At 45.4% G+C, this 23,184-nt stretch overlaps 1 protein-coding gene and 2 non-coding genes across 3 annotated transcripts; all 3 read left to right on the top strand.

Moving 5' to 3' along the window:
• Positions 1-166: 166 nt before the first annotated feature.
• Positions 167-4,805, top strand: HSPA8 (heat shock protein family A (Hsp70) member 8). The gene is given in 9 exon segments (NM_001261657.2): positions 167-242; positions 968-1,177; positions 1,487-1,692; positions 2,005-2,157; positions 2,245-2,800; positions 3,026-3,228; positions 3,458-3,656; positions 3,816-4,048; positions 4,384-4,805. Coding segments are annotated over 8 exon segments (1,941 nt in total). The 5' UTR covers positions 167-242; positions 968-972; the 3' UTR covers positions 4,570-4,805.
• Positions 2,859-2,946, top strand: LOC114672592 (small nucleolar RNA SNORD14). Its single transcript, XR_003722979.1, has one exon. It is a non-coding gene; the product is annotated as a small nucleolar RNA SNORD14 (small nucleolar RNA).
• LOC114672594 (small nucleolar RNA SNORD14) lies at positions 3,293-3,379 on the top strand. The gene has a single exon (XR_003722981.1). It is a non-coding gene; the product is annotated as a small nucleolar RNA SNORD14 (small nucleolar RNA).
• Positions 4,806-23,184: the final 18,379 nt, after the last annotated feature.

Genomic DNA, 23,184 nt, shown 5'->3' with positions numbered 1-23,184 from the left:
CGGAAGGGGGCGAGGCCCGAGGAGTGGAGCCGGGCTTGTGATTGGGTCTTGTAAGGGCAGCCTGGCGTCTATTGGCCGGGGAAGCCGTAATGGCAGGCAGCAGGGGCGGGCCCCTTCTGGAAGGTTCTGAGATAGGGTATAAGAGGGAGGGTGGCGGGCGGAAACCGGTCTCATTGAACTCGCCTGCAGCTCCGGGGGCTTCTGTGACTTTTGTCTTTATCGGAGCCAGGCTTACACGCCAGGTAAAGCTTCTGCTCGAGGGTTGGGTTATGGGTCTGGGAGCGTGCACTTTCCACACGGACCGGTTGAGCTTGTTGCGGCTTGGAGAGTTCTGAGAATTTTGTCGAGGCGAGTGTGCGGCCGCTTCCACCGGCTTAAGGGGCCTCAGTTTTCGGTGGGGTGGCAGCGGCGCTTGGTTGCAGCCGGCAGGACCGAAATATAGGAGTTGGGCCGCAGCCCCAGGGGAGCCTGGGAGACGCCCGGCGACCGCGTGGCGGGGGAGGGTTGCCGCATCGCCTACCCTGGCGCGCAGGGAAGTGGAGCGAGGGTTTTCTTTACCTCGCTTCCTTGTGTAGTCCGGTCCCACCATGGTTCTTCAAAGCCGTACTTGGCGTGCTTCCAATATGGGGGTGCATTCCGGATCAGTCAAAACCCCAGTTGACTCGGGGACACTGGCACCTGGCGAGGGAGATGGGCTAGATAGGGCTCAGTTCCAGGTTAAGACCACGTGCTCAGCAACGCCCCAGGCCCTCTGGTGGGTGGTTCATCCAGGGTGTGCTTGGCAGCGGTTGGCACGGCAACCCGGACTGCAGCACTAGTTCTGAACCTTTGGTGTGCTTAAACAAGAGGTGATGGTCACTACCTCTTGGTAGTGGCTATATCTTTTTCCTGGTTACGCGTTGTTTTAAGGGATGAGGGAAATACTTTGATTAACTGGATTTTTAAACCGGATTTTTCTTTTTTTCAGCAACCATGTCCAAGGGACCTGCAGTTGGTATTGATCTTGGCACCACCTACTCTTGTGTGGGTGTTTTCCAGCACGGAAAAGTAGAGATAATTGCCAATGATCAGGGAAACCGAACCACTCCAAGCTATGTTGCCTTTACGGACACTGAACGGTTGATCGGTGACGCTGCAAAGAATCAAGTTGCAATGAACCCCACCAACACAGTTTTTGGTGAGCTACTAATTTTAAGTGACTGAACAAATTTAACAGGTCTAGGAAGCAGAAGAGTTTATGAAATGTGAAGGGGGAGCTTTTTGTTTTTGAAAAATGAGCTGAGACCAAGTCTGTTATAAAACGGGTTTTAGAAACTTTTCAGGCTGAAAATCTACATAATGTAGGACGTCAAAATTGGAACCTTTGCTACCTATATGGTAGTTGAATTCACCTACCTATGAACTTCGGCATTTGAGTAATCATTAACTTGGGTTTTATCAGAAGAGGTATGAAATTGAAAGTGTTTTCATTTGATACCTTTTACAGATGCCAAACGTCTGATTGGACGCAGATTTGATGATGCTGTTGTCCAGTCTGATATGAAGCATTGGCCCTTCATGGTGGTGAATGATGCTGGCAGGCCCAAGGTCCAAGTAGAATATAAGGGAGAGACCAAAAGCTTCTATCCAGAGGAGGTATCCTCTATGGTTCTGACAAAGATGAAGGAAATTGCAGAAGCCTATCTTGGGAAGGTGAGGTTTGTTTTTCAGTATGTTTTTCAGCATTCTGGAGTAGTTAAAAGCCCATTGACTCCAGTGGGGCACTGGCACCTGGTGAGGGAGGGGAACAGATGGGGCGCAGCTCGGCGTTAAGACCACGTGCACTGCCCCCAGGCTCTTTGGGAAGCTGGGTCAACACCAGAAACCAGTGAATCTTGACAATTAGTAATTTACATTTTTGGGGGGGTGCTCCAGCAGTTTTTGTTTCACCAGCATTAATCCATTTGCTGGAGTTTGTGTATCTAAGTATAATAGTTTGATCTGTGGTTTCTTCCTTATTCGTAGACTGTTACCAATGCTGTGGTCACAGTGCCAGCTTATTTTAATGACTCTCAGCGTCAGGCTACCAAAGATGCTGGAACTATTGCTGGTCTCAATGTACTTAGAATTATTAATGAGCCAACTGCTGCTGCTATTGCTTACGGCTTAGACAAAAAGGTATGTACCATTTGTGATGCAAAGTCCAGATTATTTTAAGATTAATTTGATTGTCAGAAATTTAAATGAGATTGTTTTCAATGGCAGGTTGGAGCAGAAAGAAACGTGCTTATCTTTGACCTGGGAGGTGGCACTTTCGATGTGTCAATCCTCACTATTGAGGATGGAATCTTTGAGGTCAAGTCTACAGCTGGAGACACCCACTTGGGTGGAGAAGATTTTGACAACCGAATGGTTAACCATTTTATTGCAGAGTTCAAGCGCAAGCATAAGAAGGACATCAGCGAGAACAAGAGAGCTGTAAGACGCCTTCGTACTGCTTGTGAACGTGCTAAGCGTACGCTCTCTTCCAGCACCCAGGCCAGTATTGAGATCGATTCTCTCTATGAAGGAATCGACTTCTATACCTCCATTACCCGTGCCCGATTTGAAGAATTGAATGCTGACCTGTTCCGTGGCACCCTGGACCCAGTAGAGAAAGCCCTTCGAGATGCCAAACTAGACAAGTCACAGATTCATGATATTGTCCTGGTTGGTGGTTCTACTCGTATCCCCAAGATTCAGAAGCTTCTCCAAGATTTCTTCAACGGAAAAGAACTGAATAAGAGCATCAACCCTGATGAAGCTGTTGCTTATGGTGCAGGTAACAAAAGTATCTCAATTAATCCTAAAGGAAGGCAGGCAGGAGATGAGGAGGTGACTCGCTGTGATGAGTGATTGTTAAACATTCGTAGTTTCCACCAAAAGCTTGGCTAATGATGGCAACACCTTCCTTGGATGTCTGAGCGAGTGATAGTGGTTAAAACAGGAGCTATGCACTGGGTTTTTTTGTTTTAACTTTCTAACGTTAACTTTTTTTCTTTGCTAGCTGTCCAGGCAGCCATCCTGTCTGGAGACAAGTCTGAAAATGTTCAAGATTTGTTGCTCTTGGATGTCACTCCTCTTTCCCTTGGTATTGAAACTGCTGGTGGAGTAATGACCGTCCTTATTAAGCGTAATACCACCATTCCTACCAAGCAGACACAGACCTTCACTACCTATTCTGACAACCAGCCTGGTGTGCTTATTCAGGTATGTTTTCTGTACTTTTCTTGCTTGGCTTACTGATACCAGATAAAGAGAAGTCTGGACTGACTCGCTATGATGATGGATTCCAAAACCATTCGTAGTTTCCACCAGAAAGTCTTATGTTGGCCAGTTCCTTCCTTGGATGTCTGAGCGACCATTCTTCCTTAGCAGGACTCTAGCACTAGCAGAGATGTGAAGTCTATTGTAGTAATTTGTTTTATTCCCTACTAAGGTCTATGAAGGAGAGCGTGCCATGACCAAGGATAACAACCTGCTTGGCAAGTTTGAACTCACGGGCATACCTCCTGCACCCCGAGGTGTTCCTCAGATTGAAGTCACTTTTGACATTGATGCCAATGGTATCCTGAATGTCTCTGCTGTGGACAAGAGTACAGGAAAAGAGAATAAGATTACTATCACTAATGACAAGGGTAAGTAAACAAACATGGCACTGTCATCTCGTCTTTACAGGGATCATAGTGGTATTTCAATTGAGTTTCTGGTGCCTCAAGGGCATCTAGCTAAGAGAAACTAGAGTTATACGGGAAATGTAAGGCTTTTTTACTTAAAAGACTTAATTTCTTTCCTAGGCCGTTTGAGCAAGGAAGACATTGAACGTATGGTCCAGGAAGCTGAGAAGTACAAAGCTGAAGATGAGAAGCAGAGGGACAAGGTATCATCCAAGAATTCACTTGAGTCCTATGCATTCAACATGAAAGCAACTGTCGAAGACGAGAAACTTCAAGGCAAGATTAACGATGAGGACAAACAGAAGATTCTGGACAAGTGTAATGAAATTATCAACTGGCTTGATAAGAATCAGGTTTGTGATTTTCCCCATCCCCCACTCAATGGAAGGAGAGGGGAAGGGGAAGGGGATGGTAAAACCAAGCTTGAGCTGGATTTCAGTATAGGGTCACAATGATGAATGGTCCAAAACATTCGCGGTTTCCACCAGAATTCAAGGTGTTGGCAACTACCTTCCTTGGATGTCTGAGTGACCCCAAGATGTTAAGAATAAGGCCCTATTTTAATGTTGACAGTTGGCCCTCTTGTAGGAGTTGGTGTCAGCGACTTAGTATCAGGTTGCATCAGGGTTAGAGAAAGGTTATTAACGTTACAAGAACTTGTAGTAATTCCTTTTTTCTCTTCCTCCAGACTGCCGAGAAGGAAGAGTTTGAACATCAGCAGAAAGAGCTGGAGAAAGTTTGCAACCCCATCATCACCAAGCTGTACCAGAGTGCAGGAGGCATGCCAGGAGGAATGCCTGGGGGATTCCCTGGTGGTGGAGCTCCTCCCTCTGGTGGTGCTTCCTCAGGGCCCACTATTGAAGAGGTTGATTAAGCCAACCCAAGTATAGGTGTAGCATTGTTCCACACATTTAAAACATTTGAAGGACCTAAATTTGTAGCAAATTCTGTGGCAGTTTTAAAAAGTTAAGCTGCTATAGTAAGTTACTGGGCATTCTCAATACTTGAATATGGAACATGCACAGGGGAAGGAAACAACATTGCACTTTATAAACACTGTATTGTAAGTGGAAAATGCAATGTCTTAAATAAAACTATTTAAAATTGGCACCATAAAATTGTTTTGACTCTTTAGTTTCCCAGGTCAGCTGCTGGGAGGAGTAGTCCTAGGTGATTATGTGAATCTTACTCACTTTCCCCCTTCCTCTTAAACTAAGCTTGAGTTACAAGGGCTGGGTGGCAAGTTGCCCTTCAGAGCATTGTGGATAATACGTTTTAGAATTGAGAGCTTTCAGAAGGGGAAGCATGAGAAATCAGATCTAGATCAAACTAACCTTAGTCCTTACGTGGAGAGGCAGAAAGCTGACTTTTAATGGTGTTTTGTAAACCTGTGTAATCCCGCTTAGGAGCAGAGGCTTACTTGCCCAGAGCTTTGTGCTAGATGAGGAGTAAGAATTTAAGAGATCAGAACCAAATACTGGGCAGTGAATGTTAAGCTACATGGCAGAGATAACTTTGAATCTCAATCTTTTGTATGAGCCACTGCCCTGTAGGTTTCTATTTCCTCTTCCTAAGATGATTGAGAGCGCCAGGGGGATGGAGCTAATCTGCCACCTGATTCATTTGGGTCCCAACAGCGAATTGTGATAACCTAGGGGAGCAGGCTGTTAAGTGTCATTATGTAGGTGACAGATTTCAGTGGATTAGCTGATCTTTGCCAAAAAGCTAATTCGTGAAGGAGCTGCAGTTTTTCCCTTTGGTACTGAAGGTCTACTAATGTCTGGGTATTTCAATGGGAATTTATAGCACGATTTCATACACTTCTCGTTCCAAATTTTCTGTTAGAAAAAATGACAACTAGCACACATTTTTACTTTTGTTGAAGGGTTTTTATTCTTGTTGCACAGGCTGGAGTGCAGATGGCACGATCTCATTGTATCTTATTAAGAGTGTAATGGTGCAACCCCTGTCCCCTAGTTCAAGGGATCCTCCTGCCTCAGCCTCCCGAGTAGCCAGGATTATAGCCATGTGCCACCACGCCTGGCTAATTTGCATTTTTTAGTAGAGATGGGCTTTCTCCATGTTCAGGCTGATCTCCCTACCTCAGGTGATCCGCCTGCCTCAGCCTTCCAAAACGCTGGGATTACAGGAGTGGGTCACCGCACCTGGCAGTAGTACACATTTTTGGCATGTTTCTTTGGGTGAGAATTTTACCTGGGCTTTAGTTTTTCTTAGGGGTGTGTGCTCACTTGTACAGGCTGGACTGGAACTCCTGGCCCCAAGTGGTCACCTTAGTTCCAAGTAGCCGGTTCTGCAAGCGTATGTTAATGCACATGGGCGTACCATGTATTTGAGATGGTTACAAACTTTTTGATGCCTTAACTCAAAACGAGACTAAAGGGTAAATACACTTTTTATCTTGTTTCACGTGGGATCTTTATTTATTTTTTTTGAGTCACTGCAAGCTCCGCCTCCTGGGTTCATGCCATTCTCCTGCCTCAGCCTCCTGAGTAGCTAGGACTACAGGCGCCCCCCACCGCGCCCGGCTAATTTTTTGTATTTTTAGTAGAGACGGGGTTTCACTGTGGTCTCGATCTCCTGACCTCGTGATCCGCCCGTCTCAGCCTCCCAAAGTGCTGGGATTACAGGCTTGAGCCACCGCGCCCGGCTCACGTGGAATCTTAATGTGGAAGGTTTTCAGTGGTAGCTGTTACTGCAAATTTTTGAACTTCAGGTTAATGTTAGCTTAATGTTTCATTAGTGAAACATGAAGTTAAAGGAGTAAATATGGCAATGTTTCCCCTATACAGATAACACCTTGTTGGACATGTATAATGTATAGTAAGGAATTGGGGCTTGGGAAGGTGGGAATATTTGCTAGGTTTTCTCAGTTAATTGTATTATATTTTCATCTGTTTATAAACCAGAATGTGTTTATAGATGACACTGAGGCTCAGGTGGAGTACCCTTAATGTCATCACGTAGTCTAATCTGGGGAATTGGATTTTTTTTTTTGAGATAGCCTCCCTTACCCAGGCTGGAGTGCGGTAGTGCGATCTCACTGCAATCTTTGCCTCCCACCTTTGCATTCTCCCACCTTCCGAATAGCTGGGACACAATGCCCAGCTAATTTTTATATTTTCTGTAGAGCGGGGGTTTTGCCATGTTGTCCAGGTTAGTCTTGAATTTTTGACCTCAAACGATCTTACCGCCTTGACCTCCCAAACTGCTGGGATTACAAGTGTGAGCCACTGCACCTGGCCTATTTGTAATTAGGGTTCTGCTGTGGGCTAGTAGTTTAAAAAGCCAGTAAAGATGTTTATACCATGTAAATGTCGAATTAGCTGTTTATTAGGTAAGCTTTAGAGGAAGAGAAGGTAACCATAGGGACAACAATGCCTACCACTTCCCATTCAATTTTGAGTTAATGGCATTTGCTTCTCCCCTTATTTGATTCTCCAAATAACCTTACAATGGAGGGATGGTGGATGCTCTGGCTGTGCATGCACAAATCTACACGGTGGCAAAATTTGCTTTTACAAGTTACTGTAAAGAGGTTTTAGTTGATAGAAGGAAACTCCATGACTTAGATGGTTTGTTCTGTCCCTGCTGCACAGGGCGCTACTGGATTGGGAAGACAGGCCAAAAAATTTAATCTCCAGGTCCAGTTTAGGAGTTTCTTTTTTTTTTTTTTTTTGAGACGGAGTCTCCCTCTGTCGCCCAGGCTGGAGTGCAGTGGCCGGATCTCAGCTCACTGCAAGCTCCGCCTCCGGGGTTTACGCCATTCTCCTGCCTCAGCCTCCCGAGTAGCTGGGACTACAGGCGCCCGCCACCTCGCCCGGCTAGTTTTTTTGTATTTTTTAGTAGAGACGGGGTTTCACTGTGTTAGCCAGGATGGTCTCGATCTCCTGACCTCGTGATCCACCCGTCTCGGCCTCCCAAAGTGCTGGGATTACAGGCTTGAGCCACCGCGCCCGGCCCAGTTTAGGAGTTTCTGCTGAACTTGGCAATATGATTATATTCTAAAATGTGTTTTTATTACTATAGCTTTTCAAGTTTCTATTTGACCTTACTAGATGTTTTTCTTTTTCTTTTTTTTTTTTTTGGAGATGGAGTCTTGCTCTATCGCCCAGGCTGAAGTGCAGTGGTGCAGCTTGCTGCAGCCTCCACCTCCCGGGCTCAAGCAATTCTGCCTCAGTCTCCTGAGTAGCTGGGACTACAGGCGCACGCTGCCGCGCCCAGCTAATGTTTTGTATTTTAGTAGAGATGGGGTTTCACCGTGTACCCAGGCTCAGTATCCTGAGTTCAGGCAATCTGCCCACCTCCCAAAGTGCTGGGATTACAAGCATAAGCCACCACGCCCAGCCCTTAATAGACTTCTAAGGGAATAATTGTTTAAAGCTATAGCAATAAACAGCAATAAATAACTTCTAAGGGAATAATTGTCTAAAGCCATTGCAATAAAATTCTCCAACAATATTACTGCAATATTTATGTTACATATAAAATTAAAAAATGACAATGCCCATGAAAAGTCCTTTGTCCAAACAATGTTGAATACTTAAAATATTCCAGGCCTTAGGCTTTCAAAGGAAAAGTGAGTGGTCTTTTGGATTCCGTTAAGATTGGATGAAGTGGTTGTAAGAAATAGGAAACGCTGAGAATTTCCATTTCCGTGGGGCAATGTACTGATGTAAAGTCATCTTTGTCCACTAGATGGCAGTAGCTATTTATGAAACTATCAGAGTACAGAGTCGGCTGGGGGGTGGGAGAGGCGGTGGGGAAGCTGCTGTAACGTTGTGCTGTTGTGCTTTCCAGCTGGAAGCACAGTAAATAATGAAAGTCAGCCCGAAATATCCACAATTGCCTTCCAGGCAAAGCATTCTTTTATTCTCTTTTTTTTTTTTTTTTTTTTTTGAGATGGAATTTCGCTCTTGTTGCCCAGGCTGGAGTGCAATGGCAAGATCTTGGCTCACTGCAACCTCCACCTCCCAAACTCAAGCAACTCTCCTTCCTCAGCCTCCGGAGTAGCTGGGATTACAGCCATGCGCCACCATGCCTGGCTGATTTTGTGTTTTTGGTAGAGACAGGGTTTCTCCATGTTGGTCAAGCTGCTCTCGAGCTCCCGACTTCAGGTGATCCACCCGCCTTGGCCTCCCAAAGTGCTAGGATTACAGGTGTGAGCCACTGCGCCCAGCCCAGCATTCTCAACTGAGCAAGTGCCCTGCTCAGGTGGGAGTAATGGCTTGAGTTGGGATCTCAGGATATTTGGGGGCTGGTTGTGGAGGGATGGGTAATACAGACAGGTTTAGAATACAGAGGGTGAGGTGAAGAAAAAGCTCAGAATATAGCCTTTCCTGATCCACACTGGCTAGTTTAAGTCCCCATTGTTATTTCCCTCATCCCCCTGAACTGCTTCTGGGTTTCTCAACACACTTTGGTGAAATGCTTAAATTCCTCACCAAGTTCACCCAAGAAAGGAGAAACAGCTGTGTGCACACCTGTGTTCCCAGTGTCTGCCGCATAAGCAGCATGTATTTGTCAAGTGAATGAATAAAAAGTGGTAGGTGGAGCAGGTACCCAAGAGAGTAGACTGTGCTCCCTTTGTGCTTTATAATAGTCTGCTCATGATGATCTCTCTTGGAAGAGTGGGAGAATGGTTGCTGGATGAGCTCAGACTCTCTGTTGCTTGCAGGGTAGGGAGCCAACATTAGAGTTGCATGCAATAAGGAGAAAGTGATCAAACCTGGAGCAACTTTGGGTGCAAGAAAGTTGGCAATAACAGAATTGCCAAGATCTTGACTGGAATGAAGGTCCACTTGGTGTCTTCACATTGCCTCTGAGATCTGGGCACTATCTCAGACTGGGCACAGTGTAGCTAGTCTGCAGTATGAGAAGACTGTCAGGGCCTGCCTGGAGCAATGGGACCTCTGCTAGAACACTGGGCCACAGCACAGAACATTCAGAGCATGCAGCCAGCCCAATTTTAATTTTTTTTATTTATTTATTTTTGAGACAGGGTCTTGCTCTGTCACTCAAGCTGGGATGCAGTGACATGATCACAGCTGACTGCAGTCTCTGCCTCCTGGGCTCAAGTGATCCTCTTCCTGAGCAGCTGGAACCACAAGCGCATGCCACCACACCCAGCTAATTTTGTACTTTTTTGTGTAGAGACGGGGTTTTGCCATGTTGCCAAGATAAAGTCAAAGACACCATCAAGAAAGCGAAAGGGAAACCTATAAAACTAGATACACAAAAACAAAATATTTATAAATCACATATCTGATGAGGGACTGTTATCCCGAATACATTGAAAACACTCATAACTCAATAATAAAAAGACAACCCATTTTTTTAAATGGGCAAAATATCTGAATAGACCCTTCTTCAACAAAGATAAACAAATAGGTAATAAGCACATGAAAAGATGCTCAACGTTAGCCACCAGTGAAATGCAACTTATCACAGAGATAGAATTTCTTTTTTTTTTTTTTTTGAGACAGAGTCTCGCTCTGTCAACCAGGCTGGAGTGCAGTGGCCGGATCTCAGCTCACTGCAAGCTCCGCCTCCTGGGTTTACGCCATTCTCCCGCCTCAGCCTTCTGAGTGGCTGGGATTACAGGCGCCCACCACCTCACCCAGCTAGTTTTTTGTATTTTTTAGTAGAGACGGGGTTTCACCATGTTCGCCAGGATGGTCTCGATCTCCTGACCTCGTGATCCGCCCGTCTCGGCCTCCCAAAGTGCTGGGATTACAGGCTTGAGCCACCGTGCCCGGCCCAGAGATAGAATTTCTCCTACATTAGGATGTCTATAGAATCGCTTGAACCCAGGAAGCAGAGGTTGCAGTGAGCTGAGATCAAGCCACAGCACTCCAGCCTGGGCAACAGAGTGAGACTCTGTCTCAAAAAAAAAAAAAAAAAAGGAATTCAGTACTGATATGTGGTTCAACATAGATTAGCCTTAAAAATATTATGGTAAGTGAAAGAACCCAGTCACAAAAAAAAAAAACATATGATTCTATTTATATGAAATGTGCAGAATAGGAAATCTTTTAAGACAAAAAAGATTGATGGTTGCATAGGCTGAGGGGAAAAACAGTTGGGGAGAAATGCAGAGTGATAAAGGGTATGGGATATTTGTTTTGGGGTGATCAGATTGTTCTAAATTGATTGTGATGTGATGATTGCACAATTCTGTAAACTAAAAATATTGAATTATACCCTTTAGATGGGTGAATTGTGTGATCTCAATAAAGCTTTATATATATTAACTGAAAAAGAAAGAGGTATAGGACTGGCTTCCCCTGCAAGGAGAAAAGAGAACGCAGGACAGAGACAGAGACAAAGGCCTACCATTGTAATTGGGAACATGGATGAGGAAGAACAATATTGCTCAGCTCAAGGCTGAGGTGGGTGGATTGCTTAAGGCCAGGAATTCAAGAGCAGCCTGGGCAACATGGCAAAATCCCATCTCTACTAAAATACAAAAATTAGCTGGGCATGGTGGCACATGCCCATGGTCCTAACTGCTTGGGAGGCTGAGATAGGAGGATGGCTTGAACCCGGGAGGCAGAGGTTGCAGTGAGCTGAGATGGCGCCACTGCACTGCATCCTGGGCGATGGAGTGAGACTCTGTCCGCCCCCCCCAACTCCACAAAAAAGAAGGAAAAAGAAAAAATAATAAGATTCTTACTCTCAAAGAATGGAATAATCATGGCTGTGCTGGGTTTAGTGGGGTTTTTTATTTTTTATTTTTGGTAGTTTTATCATTTTATTTTATAATCAGCAGTTAGCTCTTATCTACACTGACAGTCTATACATTTTTGAAAGTGGCAACAGGTCCATAGGTACAGAGCTTTTTTTGGTGAATCTTCATCCTTATGTTTTTTGTGTACATGGATATGGACGTAGTATGGGACATTCCTTATTGCTTTGGCCCAGACAGTTTTGTTAAGCCGGGTATCAGTGTGCACATCTGGAGTCCCCATCTCCATGGCAAATTTCTGGATCTCTCTGAGTGCCAGAGGGGCACCCTTTTTGAAGCCCACTTCACGGATGCGCTTGTAAATGTTGATGGTGTAGTCTCAGGTGATCACCTTCGCTGATGGTAGAATAGCCCTTCTCGCCACCCTTCTTTGCAAGAGCCATTCTGCCAGGTCCAAATTGTTTTGTTTTTGTGTTTTTGAGACAGAGTCTCACTCTGTTGCCCAGGCTGGAATGCAGTGAGGCCATCTCGGCTCACTGCAGCCTCCACTGCCCAGGTTCAAAGGATTGTTGGCTTCAGCTTCCGGAGTAGCTGGGATTACAGACATGCGCCACCATGCCTGGCTAAATGTTTTGTATTTTCAGTAGCAACAGGGTTTCACCACGTTGTCCAGGCTGGTCTCGAACTCCTGGCCTCGAGCAGTCCACCCACCTTGGCGTCCCACAGTGCTAGGATTACAGGCGTGAGCCACCGTACTGGCCTGTTTTTTATTTTTTAAAAAATTTCTACACTTTGATTTGAGACATTGTGGGCACTCAAACCAAGTGGATACAGGTCCACTTAGGAGGTGAGAAAAAATTAGATTGTACTGGAAAGAAGGTGGGTTGTGGCCTTACAGGCGTGGTGACTAATGCCTGTAATCTCAGCACTGTGGGAGGCTGAGTCAGGCAGATCACCTGACGTCAGGAGTTCAAGACCAGCCTGGCCAACATGGTGAAACCCCAACTCTACTAAAAATACAAAAATTAGCCGGGTGTGGTGGCGCATGCCCGTAATCCCAGCTACTCAGGAGGCTGAGGCAGGAGAATCATTGGAAACATGGAGGCGGAGGTTCCAGTGAGCCGAGATCTCACCACTGCACTCCAGCCTGGGCGACAGAGCGAGACTCCATGTCAAAAAAAGAGAGAAAGAAAAGAAGGAACAATGGTCATGCCAAGAAGGACTGCAGTCATGTGCAGTCTATTTGCTGCAAGAACTGTGACCGATATGTGCCCAAGGATAAGGCCATTAAGAAATTCATCATTTGAAACATAGTGGAGGCCACAGCAGTCAGGGATGTTTCTGAAACAAGCATTTTCGATACCTAGGTCCCTCCCAAGCTGAATGTGAAGCACATTACCATGTGAGTTGTACAGTTCACAGCAAAGTAGTCAGGAATCGATCTTATGACACCTGCAAGGTCCATTTAGACCTGTGGGTGCTGCCCCATGACCCCCACCAAAGCCCATGTAAGGAGCTGAGTCCTTAAAGACTGAAGATGAGCCAGGTGCGGTGGCTCAAGCCTGTAATCCCAGCACTTTGGGAGGCCAAGGCGGGCGGGTCACGAGGTCAGGAGATCCAGACTATCCTGGCTAACACGGAGAAACTCTGTCTCTACTAAAAATACAAAAAAATTAGCCGGGCGTGGTGGTAGGCGCCTGTAGTCCCAGCTACTCAGGAGGCTGAGGCAGGAGAATGGCATGAACCCGGGAGGCGGAGCTTGCAGTGAGCCGAGATCACGCCACTGCACTCCAGCCTGGGCACAGAACAAGACTCAGTCTCAAAAAAAAAAAAAAAAAAAAAAAACAAAGAGACTGAAGATGGATTATTCTCTGGAGAAAAATACAGTGGAAATTGTACTTTAAAAAAAAAATTAAAATTGGCTGGGCATGGTGGCTCACACCTGTAATCCCAGCACTTTGGGAGGCTGAGGGAGGCGGATCACCTGAGGTTGGGAGTTAGAGACCAGCCTGACCAACATGGATTAAACCCCGTCTCTACTAAAAATACAAAGTAGCCGGGTGTGGTGGTGCATGCCTGTAACCCCAGCTTCTTGGGAGGCTGAGGCAGGAGAATCGCTTGAACCCGGGAGGCAGAGGTTGGTGAGCCGAGATGGTGCCACTGCACTCCAGGGCAACAAGAGTGGAACTCTGTCTTAAAAAAAAAAAAGTGAAAAAGAAATGGGGGTTATAATACTCAACCATTAGTTTGTTATGAGGATGAAATTAGCCAGTCTGTGTCAGACTCTCAGAGTGCTCAATAAATCGGGGCTATTATCACTATTAATTAGATTATAATAATTAGTATTGTTTCCTAAGGTTGCTGTAGCGAAGTTCCAACAACTGTGTAGCTTAAAACAACAGAATCTACTGACGACTAGAGGCCTGACATCAAGGTGTCAGTAGGGCCTTGCTTCCTTTAAAAGGCACGAGGGAGGGAACTGTCCGATGCCTCTCTATGAGCTTCTGGTAGCTTCGGGTGTTTCTTGCATCACTCCAGTCACATGGCCGTCTACTTTCTGTGTGTGTTCACGTCATCTCTCTGTACCTGTCTGTCTCTGTGTCCAGATTCCTGCTCCCCACCTCCTTTTTTTGAGACAGGGTCTCACTCTGTTGCCCAGGGTGGAGTGCAGTGGCACAGTCTCGGCTGACTGCAACCTCTGCTTCCCAGGCTCAAGCAATTCTCTAGCCTCAGCCCCCTAAAGTAGCTGGGACTATAGATGTGAGACACCACATGTGGCTAACTTAAAACATTTTTTTTCTGTAGAGACTGGGTTTCTTCATGTTGCCCAGGCTGGTCTCAAACTCCTGAGCTCAAAGCGATCTGCCTGCTTCGGCCTCCCAAAGTGCTGAGATTACAGGCATGAGCCACCATGCCCGGCCCAAATTTCCCCTTTCTATAGGAACACATGTCCTACTGCACCTCATTATAACTTGATTACTTCTGTAAGAGACCCCCATTTCCAAATAAGGAAGGTCACATTCTGAGGTTCTGGGGATTAGGACTTCAACATATTTGGGTGGGCCGCAGGGAAAAAGGACACAATTTGACCCACAGCAGTTATATTCCCTGTTATCATTGAGGAGAAATTCCCTTCCCAACTTTTGCACAAAAATACAAAGTAAGTAAGCCCTAGACAAGATCCAAATACCTGTTCTTTAGTGGGACGAACAAAAAGGCCTTTTAATTGCCATCTCTTTCCCTGAAGCTGCTCCCACAGCAGGACACCAGCTGTAGGTCCTGCTCCCCGACATCCTTCCTCGTCCCTCCAACATCCCTCCGGATTCTCTAACAATGCCTAATTCTATTATTTCCAGTGATTTCCCCGTGGGCAGCAGTTTATTCCTGTCATCAAGTCTCTGATGAAATCTTTAGCTATGAAATGTTTAGTCCAATCCCAACAAATCGTGTATAGTGTTAACATGTCACAAGCTGCCCGTGGCCTGCATTATGTGGTAATTTGGAAGCGAGAGAAGTGATAATCTAGGCTCGGACTTCTTTTGTGAGCTTGCATTAATGCTGTAGCCAGTGATGTCAATTGACAGCCTATCGATTTGGGCTAATAGCGCACAGAGGGGGCACAATTGGGGCGAGACAGGGAATAAAGGATATCGACGGCCAGTCGCCAGGATCCCGGCAGCTTTTAATCTATTATTGCCCTCTTTTAATGCAACTTCCGTGTCAACTGCATTTACTTCCACCAGCTCTGCCTGCTGCGCTGAACTGTGCAGCCAGTGGGGTGCCACCCCCAGAGTGGCTCAAAGTTCCCCAGTATTGATTCTCTGATGCTCTGGGGTGTGAATTATAATTATTTCATTAAGCCCTTTAATGGGTATCAACTATGAACTTTCCCCAGCTTAGGCTGGGGAGGCCAGGGCGAGGTCTGCATCATTAATCTGTGTTCATCTCATTGCCACCAATTGTCCTACTCTCAACTCTTTTTTTTTTCCTCCTATTATCGCTTCTGTGGTTTTAGTGGGAAGCAGGTCGGTCTACTCCCAGAGAGGAACTGGGAAGAGGAGTTGGCCGATTTGGGGATATTGGAGGGGAGGCCGCGGTTGAGCAGACTGCATTGTTGGCTACTCCCACTAAGGAACTACTAATCACGCCGTCAGATGTGCTTTGCGCAGCTCTGGTTTGCCTGTGCAGGGAGGTGACGCAGGAGACCTCGGGACAAAGTGAGAGATCTTGCAGCTGCTTCCTTGTGCGGCTTTGAGTCCTGACATAGCTCAGGAATATTCCATCCTCTCGCTTAAATCACCCATCACCTTTACTAGGGTGCTATGGATACAGAGGAGTACAAAACACTGCCTTGTGCCCTCAAGAAGCTTAAACTTTAGTAAGAGGAAAAGGGATGAACATGTAAATATGCAGCAATGAGACAGACACCAATGAGCATTGAGAAAGGGCAGAGGACAGGGACTTACAAAATCCAGTGGAAGAAGCACTTGACCCAGGATTGAGGATGGAGGGAGGCTTCCTGGAGGAGCAAATGCTTAAGCTGAGCCCGAAGAATGAACAGGAGATGGCTAGATGAGAGAGAGGAAGGGCAGCCCAGTCAGTGGGAACAGCATGTTCCAAAAGCACAGAAAAGGCCAGACGGCACAACCTCATCCAGTCAAGTAAGGCTCAGACTTTATATGGGGTGGGGAAAAGTTCCAGCCCTCACTCAGGTTTCTTGCCTTCTCACCCACCTCCCACTGTGGATAAATCTCACCTGGAGCCTTAGGAAAGCTCAAAAAGAGTCTCAGGTGCATTTCCCACCATTTTACCAGGTGCCTTCTTGTTTGGACCAAAATTTCATTTAGACCAAGAGTGATTTTTATTTCAGGCTTTTCATTTCTTTGGTTCCCAGAGAGGTTTAGAAACATGTCTGCCTTTTGTGTGTGTGTGTGTGTGTGTGTGTGTGTGTGTGTGTGTGATGGAGTCTCGCTCTGTCGCCCAGGCTGGAGTGCAGTGGTGCAATCTCAGCTCACTACAACCTCTGCCTCCTGGGTTCAAGCGATTCTCCTGCCTCAGCTTCCTGACTAGCTGGGATTATAGGCATGCACCACCACGCCCAGCTAATTTTTGTATTTTCAGTAGAGACGGGTTTTGCCAGGCTGTTCTTGAACCCCTAACTTCAGGTGATCCACCAGCGTCGGCCTCCCAAAGTGCTGGGGTTATAGGAGTGAGCCACTGCACCTGGCTTTTTTTTTTTTTTTTTTTTTTTTTTTTTTTTTTTGAGACATAGTCTCACTCTGTCACCCAGGCTGGAGTGCAGTGGCATGTTGACTCACTGCAGCCTCCGCCTCCCAGGTTCAAGCGATTCTCCTGCCTCAGCCTCCCGATTAGCTGGAACTACAGGCACCCGCCACCACGCCCAGCTACTTTTTTTTTTTTTTTTCAGTAGAGAAGATGGGGTTTCACCGTGTTAGCCAAGATGGTCTCAATCTCCTGACCTTGTGATCCACCCACCTTGGCCTCCCAAAGTGCTGGGATTACAGACATGAGCCACCATGCCCTTTTTTTTTTTTTTTTTTTTTTTTTTTAATGTGCAGTCTAATTCCTCACTTTGAATATGGACTGTCCTCAGGCACTGACTCCTAATGGATAGAATGAGGAGAAAGTGACTCTGGGTAACTTCCAAGTGTAGATTATTAAAGCCATGTTATTTCCACCTGGCTCTGGATGTTCACTGTTCCTACAGCTGCCTTGTAGGACTTCTGGTCTCCTTGAGGCCCATATTTGGAAAGGGTACATAGAGAGGAGGGGCTTGAGGGGCCTCAGCTGTTCCAGCCCCAGCTGTTTGAGTGGGTCCTGGCTTGGGTGCCAGACATGTGAGTGAGGATGCCTTAGAGATGACTCCAGTCCCAGCCACCAGCTGACTGCATGTTCATGGCAGAAACCAAATGAGAACTGTTCAGCTGAGCCTAGTCAGCCCCCAGGTTCATGAGCAAAATAAATGTTATTGGGTTTTGTTTGTTTGAGACAGTCTCCCTCTGTCACCTGGGCTGGAGTACAGTGGTGATCATAGCTTGCTGCAGCCTCAAACTTGTGGATTCAAGCAATCCTCTGGCCTCAGCCTCCCAAGTAGCTAGGGCTATAGGCATGCACCACCACTCCTGGCTATTTTTTTTTGCTAGTTCGTATTTGGCAGAGATTGGGTCTTGCTATATTGCCCAGGCTGGTCTTGAACTCCTGGCCTTAAGCAATCCTCCCACCTTCACCTTCTAAGTGCTAGGATTACAGGCATGAGCCACTGTGCCTGGCCATGTTATTGTTTTTAAGCCACTATTTTAGGGTAGTTCGCTACACAATAATAAATAACTAGAACAGTTATATTTGGTAATATTTGTGTTTAAGTTTGATTATTAAGCTTTATAGTAAGTCTTAAAGTAAGGTAATGAGTTCTCCAACTTTGGTGTGCTTTTTTTTTTTTTTGTTGTTGTTGTTGTTTGAGATGGAGTCTTGCTCTGTCACCCGGGCTAGAGTGCAGTGGCACAAATGTTGGCTCACTGCAACCTCCACTTCCTGGATTCAAGTGATTCTCCTGCCTCAGCCTCCCCAGTAGCTGGGATTACAGGCGCCTCCCACCGTGCCCAGCTTAATTTTTGTATTTTTAGTATAGACGGGGTTTCACCATGTTGGCCAGGCCAGTCTTGAACTGCTGACATCAAACAATCTGCCTGCCTAGGCCTCCCAAAGTGCTGGAATTACAGGCGTGCGCTACCGCGTCCAGCTGTTTTGCTTTTTGAAGATTGCTTCAGTTCTTCTAGATCTTTGCTTTTTCACATCATTCTTAAAAATCAACTCCATTTCCACAAAAATAACCGATTTGACTTATTCTTAGGATTTTAATGACTCTATTAGATCAAATTGAGTTTACCTCTTAACAAAAGTGAGTCTGAATCCACAAATATGGCATATCTCTCCTTTTATTTAGGTCTTTTAAAATTTCTGTCAGCAGTGTTTTGTAGTTTAAAATAAAGAAATCTTGCATATGTTTATTTTATTTTATTTTATTTTATTTTATTTTATTTTATTTTATTTTATTGCTTTGAGACAGGGTCTGACTCTGTCACCCAGGCTGGAGTGTGGTTGTATGATCTCAGCTCACTGCAACCTCTACCTCCCAGGCTCAAGTGATCTTCCTACCTCAGCCTCCTGAGTAGCTGGGACTATAGGTTTGTACCACCACACCTGGTTACTTTTTCTTTTTCTTTTTTTTTTTTTTTTTTATATTTTTTGTAGAGACAGGTTTTTGCTATGTTGCCCAGGCTGGTCTTGAACTCCTGAGCTCAAGCAATCCACCTGCCTCGGCCTCCCAAAGTGCTGGGATTACAGGCGCGAGCCACTGTGCCCAACCCTCTTTTCTTTTTTTTTAGAGACAAGGGCTCGCTCTGTCATCCAGGCAGAAGTTCGGTGGCGCCATTGATCATGGCTCACTGTTGCCTCAAATTCCTAGGCTCAAGCAATCTTCTTGCCTTACTTAGCCTCCCAAGTAGTTGGGAATACAGGTGTGTGCCACTACACTTGGCTAAGTTTTTAATTAATTCTTTTTTGCAGAGATATGGTCTCACTACATTGTCTAGGCTGGTCTCCTCAAAATTCTGGCCTTAAGTAATCCTCCTACCTTGGCCTCCCAAAGTGTTGGGGTTATAGACGTGAGCCACTGTGCCTGGCCATCATACTATATTTATTCACCATCTAAGTGAAAAAGCTCTCTAGGGTCTACACAGCACCTGACACATAGTGAACACTCAATACATATTTAAGGAAAGATAGTATATAATTACTGTTAGTAGTATTAATAAAAAATAGCAGCAGCAACTATTTATAGACAACTTAAAACAATTTTTAAGATTAACAAAATTTAACTGTGGTAGAACACATATAACATACAATTTACCATCTTAATCATTTGTAAGTGTACAGTTCAGTAGTGTTAAGTATATACATCATTGTGCAAGCCATCTCCAGAACTTTTTCATCTTGCAGAATGGAAACTCTATACCCATTAAACAGATTATCAGTTTCCCCACCCTCAAGGCCCTGGCAATTACCATGCTACTTTTTGTTTCTATGAATTTGACTATTCTAAATACCTTATATAATATACAGAACCTTTTTGTGACAAACTGATTTTAGATTTCTTTCTTTTTTTTTTTTCTTTTTTTTGAGACAGAGTCTTGCTCTGTCATCCAGGCTAGAGTACAATGGCAGGATCTTGGCTCACTGCAACCTCTTCCTCCTGGGTTCAGGTGATTCTCCTACCTTAGCCTCCCAAGTAGCTGGGACTATAGGCGTGCACCATCATGCCCAGCCAATTTTTGTATTTTTAGTAGAGACGGGGTTTCACCATGTTGGCCAGGCTGATCTCGAACTCCTGACATCAGGTGATCCACTTGCCTCAGCCTCCCAAAGTGTTGGGATTACAGGCGTGAGCCACCACGCCTGGCTTGATTTTACATTTCTAATCTTATTTAATTGCAACAATAATGTTACAAGGAGGCAAGGACAGAACCTCTTAGACAGAAATCTGGAATATTTACATTTTTTAAGGCTCTTAAGATATTAAGAAATGTCAAATCAAGATTATAAAAATTGTGATATATTTAAAACTTTATATTTAATGAGTGAATGCTTTTATATTATTTACTTATTTATTTTTCTTGCTTTTTTCCTCACATTTCTCTGAAGAGTGAATGCTTTTTAAAATTGCAATGCTGGCCAGGTATGGAGGTTCATGCCTGTAATCTCAGCAATTTAGGAGAAAGAGGCAGGAGGATCACTTGAAGTCAGGAGTTTGAGACCAGCCTGGGCAGAAAACCAGATCCCATCTCTACAAAAAAATTTTTTCAAAGTAAGCAAAAATGCAATGCTGATCAAATGTGGTGTCTCCTGCCTGTAATCCCAGCATTTTGAAAGGCCCAGGCAGGAGGATCACTTGAGCCCAGGAGTTCAGCGTAGTGGGAGCCCATCTCTACAAAAAGTTTAAAAAATTAGCCAAATGTGGTGGCATGTGCCTATAGCACCAGGTACTTGGGAGGCTGAGGTGAAAGGATGGCTTGAGCCCAGGAAGTCAAGGCCACAGTCAGCTGTGATTGTACCACTGCACTCCAGCCTGGATGACAGAATGAGACCCTGTCTTAAAACAAACAAACAAACAAACAAACTACCTAAAAAATGCAATGCTAAATAGTTGTCCTAGACAAAAATGTATTTTAAAAATCCTATTAGTGTGCACTACAGAAGGGGTGGCCCAAAAATTACTCATACATTTCCAATGACGAACATCTCCTTTTTTTTTTTTAATTGAGATGGGATTTTGACATGTGGCTTAGGTTGGTCTGGAACTCTTGGGCTCAAGCAAGTCACTGGTCTCAGCCTCCCAAAGTGCTGGGATTATAGGCATGAGCCACTGCTCCCGGCTGATCATCTCCTTTTAGTCTTATCAGTATTTCTCTTCGGCCAAGTGTGTGTGTGTGTGTGTGTGTGTGTGTGTGTGTGTGTGTGTGTGTGTGTGTGTGTGTGTGTGTTTGAGACAGAGTCTCACCCTGTCGCCCAGGCTGGAGTACAATGGCGCAATCTTGACTCACTGCAACTCCACCTCCTGGGTTCAGTGATTCGTGTGCCTCGGCCTCCTGAATAGCTGGGATTACAAACGCGTGCCACCACACCTGGCTCATTTTTTTGTATTTTTAGTAGAGATGGGGTTTTGCCATGTTTGGCCAGGCTGGTCTTGAACTTCTGACCAACCTCCCAAACATGGGAGGGTTTGGGGAACTTCGGCCTCCCAAAGTGCTGGGATTACAGGTGTGAGCCACCGCACTTGGCCTGAATGTGTATTTATTTTAAGATAATGTCAAAATCTAAACTTGAGGCCCCAAATTAATGTGAGGTTCAGGTGAAATGACCACTTCTCTCTTTCCACCAACACTTGCCATTGTGAAAAGCCATGGTGCAAATGTCATTCCCATTTTCACAAACCAAGAAAGCATCTCAGCAAGGTATTTTTTCCACCTGAAGGCTGCCCAGAAAATTTGATGATGGGACTTGGTAGGGGAGCAGAGGTTGCAGTGAGCCAGATCGCACCACTGCACTGCAGGCTGGGCGACAGAGCAAGACTCCTTCTCAAAAATAAATAAATATAAAGATGAAAAATAAATAATAAATAGACAACTTAAAATTCATAAATAAATAAATAAAAGACTGGAACTTGGGTTTTGGCTATAAGCCTAAACACTTGAGACACAAAGCCTAACTGAGGGGGCTATTCGTTTTGGGCAGTGAGTGCCGAATATTCGCATATTCTACAGCTGTCAGTTCACTGCTAACACAGGCAGAATGTGCTCCTGGCTGCAGTAGAGGAGACCTCTGGGCTCTGCCGAGGAAAGTGGGCTGCCATGGAGATAGTGAGATCCCAGGCTCCAGGAGCCACCAAGAAGAGGTCTGACTAAAATGATTTGGGCTTGCTGCAGAGGACATTCAAGAATGGGGTGTCAGGATGTGAGAAGGAGGGAGTTGCATTAGATTACTTCCAGCTTCCTTTTGGACACCCCCCAGCACAGGGGCCAAGCCCAAACCCACAGCACAGCTCCACTCTCTGGGGGAGGCGGGCTGGGCCGTGCATTCATTTCCCCAGCTTTTCATTCGCAGCAGCCTGTCACCGGTTGTTGGGCATCCATAGCTTAATTTGAACAAGTGGGCTCTGGTTTCCTGAGGCGAACTGTCCGGGCGCCTCAGCCATCCATCAGTATTCTCTTCAGTCCCCCGGCAGCTGCTCGCTGCGGGCTGGCTCAACCTGCACTGACCTCATCTTCCCACACAGAGCAGAGGAGGATTTGGAAAAGATTAGTTACATTAGTGACTCCCCGAAACACTCCGTTTACTTGTGATATGACAAATATTTCAGCCATTAGGATCTCTCCGTCTCTTATCATCTTAAATGCACTCACTTACATTCCAAATCACTACTTAATTTAAAAGCCTATTTGTTGAGATTGTGACAGGCCCAGGGAAAAGGAGAGACAGACACTCACTCAGCTCTGGCTGGAATAGAATCAGATTTGGAACTTTGATTGAATCTTTCTCCCCAAGACTTATGCTCAGTCAGGTACGATCTAAACACTTAGGGCACAAGAGACTTACAGGGCACCCACACTGTAGAGATTTATAAGGTCTGCTTCGAAGTGGCCATGTGGCATGGTGACCTTGGGCAAATGACTTCATTGCTGGGTGTCCTCATGCTTCCTGACCCCCGGATACAGTGACTCATTTGGTGAATTTCTTTTTTTTTCTTTCTTTCTTTCTTTTTTTTTTTTATGACAGAGTCTCGCTCTGTCACCCAGGCTGGAGTGCAGTGGCATGATCTCCCCTCACTGCAACCTCTGCCTCCCAGGTTCAAGCGATTCTCCTGCCCCAGCTTCCTGTGTAACTGGGATTACAGGCACATGCCACTATGCCTGGCTATTTTTTTTTTTCTTTGTATTTTTAGTAGAGACAGGGTTTCACCATGTTGGCCAGGCTGGTCTCAAACTCCTGACCTCAAGTGATCCGCACAGCTTGGCCTCCCAAAGTGCTGAGATTACAGGCGTAAGCCACCGTGCCTAGCCTGGTAAACATTTATTGAATCCCTAATAGGTGCTAGGCAACATGATAGATTCTGAGGGTACAAAGGTGAACTTCTTGAAAAAAATTGTTCTTAGTTTGTTATTAATAACCAGCATTTATAAAACACTATTTGCCAACTTGAGGTCAGGA

The sequence above is a fragment of the Macaca mulatta genome, chromosome 14 (assembly GCF_049350105.2).
Source record: "Macaca mulatta isolate MMU2019108-1 chromosome 14, T2T-MMU8v2.0, whole genome shotgun sequence".
NCBI lineage: Eukaryota > Metazoa > Chordata > Mammalia > Primates > Cercopithecidae > Macaca > Macaca mulatta.
The sequence above is the reverse complement of the archived record's forward strand: the minus strand, read 5'-3'. Positions and strand labels throughout refer to the sequence as shown.